General features: G+C 38.8%; 1 protein-coding gene across 1 annotated transcript in view; it reads right to left on the bottom strand.

Moving 5' to 3' along the window:
• hsdl2 (hydroxysteroid dehydrogenase like 2) overlaps window positions 1–1,683 on the bottom strand; it is a 7,060-nt gene extending 5,377 nt beyond the window's left edge. The window contains exon 1 of the mRNA XM_023401589.2: window positions 1,526–1,683. Within this exon, the coding sequence (XP_023257357.1) occupies window positions 1,526–1,542 (17 nt within the window). The 5' untranslated portion in view covers window positions 1,543–1,683. The remainder of the gene's footprint in view (window positions 1–1,525) is intronic.
• Window positions 1,684–5,000: the final 3,317 nt, after the last annotated feature.

Genomic DNA, 5,000 nt, shown 5'->3' with positions numbered 1-5,000 from the left:
CTTCAAAGTAAAACTCTTCACAGTAACACAAAGTCTCTACAGATATTTCTACTGTTGTACTTTTATCACACAATGTTTGTTAGATTTTATAAATATGCAAATATAATGTCTGTTGAGGATGAAATATTTTCTTGAATCCCTAAAAGAACATCTGTGTCTTTTATTCTTATCTTTGAATAACAAAAAAGAAAATCTACAATTAAACATCAGACTTTCAGCTTGACATTTACTCAGGAGGAGCAGGTCGTCGGTTCAATTCCCGGCTCCTTCAGTCTGCATGGAAGGGTACCTGATATATCGTGTGTGTGTGTGTGTGTGTGTGTGTATGTATGTATATATATATATATATATATACACATATATATATATATATATACACACACATATATATATATATATGTATATATATATATATATATATATATATATATATATATATATATATAGTGCAGTAGATTTAACATTAACTTTTTCCATTGTTTTGTTTACATGTGAAAGCTTTAATTGTACTTTAATATAATTGTTCTGTACATTTAAAAAAAACTGTTTTGTTCAATAAAGTTTTTAGAAACTTCCTGTTTCCCGTTCACTTTTCAGTATAAAAGCCTTCACTTTTATTTTGAAGGTGCAGTATCTGTCCAGCAGCAGAGATTGTTGAGGTCTCTTCATATTCACACAAAAACATTGAACACAACTAACAGCTCGATGCTAAAACTTCCTGCCAAATGAAACAAAGTGTGAAACATTCATGTGCAGGAAGTGTTGTTAGCCAGGAAGCTAACTGAAGCAGCTACATGAAGAAAGTTCAGCTCCGTCAAACTTCTACCAAAACACCTGATTCTTTTCAATTCTGGTGTAAAGGTCATAGGTCAGAGAAAGAACTATGTGCAGTTTAATACGTCATCACGAGTCCACACCTGGAAGGTGTTCAACAACACCTGGATTTATCCAACAGAAGTCTGAATGAATGTAGGAGAAGAAACGTTTCATCAAACTCTGTTCAACTTCTAAAATAACTTGCTTAGAGTTCACAGGACGCAGTGATCAGAACCGGACCGGTCCAGTTTCTGGATCAGGAGGGTTAACTGCCCGGTTCGGGTCATTATTCAGAGTGTTTACGTCATGAAATAACGACCTTTGACTGAATTCGGACTCTCTGAACGAGCCCGTCATCATTCAGAGGTTCGTTGAAAAGGGTTTTGTGTGAAAGAGAAGGAGACAAAGCTCAGCAGCAGCGGTTAGATAACGACCCACTCTGCAACCTCCCAGACTCCGTAGGAAAAAACCTCAACTTTCAAACCTTCTTGCTCAAAAGGTCGAAAGGCAGAAAAACCAGAACAAAACCGGACTGAGTTTATAAACCACAAGCTTCACCTTTGGGTTCGGCTTCAGTAAGGTCCCAAAGTAAAAGTGTTTAATTCAATAAAATCTCAACGTATTGGGAGTTAGTGTTGAACCCGCGCAGTGTTTCCTGCTCTTTCCTAAAGGAGTTCTGTGTGTGGAGAACAAAGATGTGTTCACTCACCCCGTGTTCTGCAGCATCGTTGGTCTCAGGTGAAGTTAAACAGGTGAAGGAACAGACAGAGTCAGTGTTAGAAGAATGACAGCCGATCGTCTTCTCCACCTTTCACCCACTTAAAGACCTTCGAGGCAACAGGATGTTGCAGATCACTCCTCCACCACTTCCGGTCTGCAGGCAAAGATTCACACGGAGCGATGAGATGTCAAACTCTGACTGTTTGTTGTGATAAAACTTAATGAACCTTCAAGATCACAGTGATTATATTATATTATAATTATTTTTAATTATATTATATTTTAATCATTTAAAATTATTATTAGTGGCTTAGATTCCACAGCTGTTTTATTCTATACATTTCTGTCATATATATTTCAGCAGGGTTGTTACTGTGTCATGTGTTTTTAGTCCTTAACATTATTGTGTAGTACATTGTAACGTGATAAAATTGCCACTCTTCCCATCAGTCTGCGCTCAGTAAAACATGATGATAAAGTGAAATCATGTGTGCAATTAAAAAAAACTCATATAACGTAAATTATAAAAATAGCAGCCTATATATACTGCGGTAAATCTAATTTCTTAATTTGATTTATTGACAAGTTCTCTTTACTTTGTAGATTTTACTCAACACATGACCAGTTCATGAAACATGATTGTTCCACAACTCAAAACTAAATTAAGTTAAAATGAGCTGAACCAGCTGAGACACTGAAATGCTGCTCACATATTCAAGCCTCAGTAATAACATTAATAATCCAGTATATGTAATAACGTAACAGTGACATGTTCATAACGCAGACTTTTATTTTTCATACTTGAAGAACATTTTGCAGACACATGTTCTTACTGCAGGACCTTTTCTTGTTAGAGTCTTTCTACTTTTACTGAGTTCTTCTGTTAAATTATTGTTCAGTTTATTATAAACATGGTCAGTTTCACATTAAACTGTATGATGACGTCACAAACAGCTGTTTTCTGATATTATCTCATAGATTTAAAGTTGTTTATTTAGTGTTTGTTTACACTAAAGAAACTATATTAATAATGTTCATGTGTTATTATTGCAAAGCCCCCCGCCCCCCTCCCCCAACAAAACACTGATGAATGTTTTATACTTTGATTCATCGATTATTATCGATCGGTCTGATCTGAGGCGTGTCCACCAGCCGCCATGTTCTCCCATGACGTCATTAAACGGGAAGTGAGCTCGTTGTTCTCCGCTGCCTGACTGCGGAGCGGGAAGCTCGCGGACCAAAACAACTCTTCCTCCTCCTCTTCCTCCTCGCGGACCATGGACGGGTGAGCGCTGGGAAACCTCCCGAACCTTTCCCGCACGTTCCCACCGCTGTTTTCCTTCCTTCCTTCCTTCCTTCCTCCCTTGCGTTTCCTTGGTGATTGAACCGCACCTGCGCGAGCCTCTGGCGTCAACCCTCCCGCTCGTTTGTTGTTGTTTACTTGTTTACAGAAATATTTTCCCGCCACAGAACCCCCTTCGGCGCCCCGATTTTCCGTCCCTCGCGCGCTGTTTGTCGCTCGTGTTTCGGTTTTTCTGGTTTTGTTTTGGTGGAAAGTGTCGCGAGCAATTGTCTAGCGGCGGGGTTTGATCGGCTGAAATCTCGCGATAACTGTGTTCACGGACACAGCAGAGAGGAAGAACTGACGGATTCTTATCTTTTTCTGTGAATTTGTTCGCGGTTCAATCTGAAACGAGCTGATGTTTCACACGTCGATCCTCTGGACGAGCATCAGCTCGATTAACCGAACGTCTGACCGGACATCTGTAGTTTAGTCATGTTCATGAGAGAACAAACAAACAAAACACTAAACGGCCATTTTTAGTTTCTACAGTGACTCAGTTTGTTCAGTTCTGAAAGGATCAATCCAAAGATCATGAATCATTGATCAGTTTGTGTTATATCAGTGAAACCGATCAGCTCCAGTAACGGCCGTTTTCATTATCGATTCAAAATCTTGTTCGTTATTTGTGTGGTGACGGAGCTGAAGCTTTATTTTATTCGACCAAAAGCCCCAAATATTGTTTAAAAATAATTAAGAGAAAAGCCTGTGTGTTTATCATGTCACAGTTTCTGCCTGAAAAATGACTGAAATTATTAATTGTAATCATTTTTAATTAAAATTCTTAATTAATTAATTAATTAAGTGACTAATTGTTTGGGTCCAGGGGCCGGTTTCACAGAGGTAGACTGGTCTGTCTTGGTCTGATTTATTGACCAGCAGCACTCAACAAGAAACAGGAAAACATGGCTCATAATTAGTGGTTTGCTAATTTTGTTTTGGAGAGAGCAAAGGGTTTTTAGAGACAGCGGCCATTTTGTTTGTTTTCTGTTCCACTCTTCTTTAAATGGTCTTGTAACAAGACAAACTTGTTCTGAGGTACACGGAGCTCAGTGGTTGGATGCGGTTCCTCAGTCGGCCATTTGTTTTATATTGAAAAAAAGTCTTGATTTACCCAGAATTCATTGTACCAGCCTGACTTAAGATAGTGAAGAACTGAAGTGTGCAGCAGATGAATTCAGACTCAGAATCTGAAGTCTGTGTGGCCCCGAGGGCTCAACTAACTGCAACTAACAAAACACATTCAAATACACCAAGGCACCGAAAATTCACACGATGCTGAACAACTTCCATCCTGGTTCATCACTTTTGAGTGTCCTCTGGAAACACCTGTGTTGTGTTCAAGTGTCACACTGATGAAGATGTTCTGAGGCTGCAGTGCGTTGAGCTTCAGGGCCACCGTAGGACTCGGACTGTTCGTTCTCAGTCTCTGTGGAAGCAGCTCCTGGTCGGTTGCTATGACTGAACTCACGTCTGAAGATGTTGCCTCGTGACACACGTTTTAAAGAGCGAACAGCTGATGGACTGTTTGAGGCAGGAAGGTTCAACACCGCAGAGCTTCTTATCTTCTCTTCCTCTGGTTTGTGCTTCAAAATGAACCAAGTCAGAGAAAAGCAGCAGATTGTGTTTGTCTTGAAGCTGAATGAAATAATGACAGGACACCGTGTGGCTGAGCTCAGAGACACAACAGCAAAGAGGAAGTATATATAACCTCTCATCATGGTCAAGTTGTTACACCTGTGTAGGGGGAGGAGTCAGCTGCCCTGCCTCAGGTGTGATCATGTGACTCCTGACTCACTGAACCAAGATCAGAATTTCCAGAGTAAATCATAATGAAAATATTTAGTTTCTAAAGATATAAAACACAGAAAAGAGTCATCAGCAGCTGTTTGACTCTAATGAAAAATCTTCATTGTGTTTCATGTTATTTTAAATGAAACATCAGCTGCTCTGACAGACAAACAACAGCCACTGAGACTATTTCACTATTTATTCAAACACTTAATTCATTATTTGAATATTGTACATATATATATATATATATATTTAAAGTTTCCTATTTTATCTTCTTTGTTCTAGATTATGTTTCTATTTTTATTTTATTTCTTATTACATTTTTCCT

Source organism: Seriola lalandi, unplaced genomic scaffold, assembly GCF_002814215.2.
Source record: "Seriola lalandi dorsalis isolate HSWRI2012SDOR001 ecotype SW California unplaced genomic scaffold, Sedor1 jcf7180002053702, whole genome shotgun sequence".
NCBI classification, from domain to species: Eukaryota; Metazoa; Chordata; class Actinopteri; order Carangiformes; family Carangidae; genus Seriola; species Seriola lalandi.
Note: the sequence above shows the minus strand (reverse complement) of the source record. Positions and strands in the feature narration are given on the sequence as shown.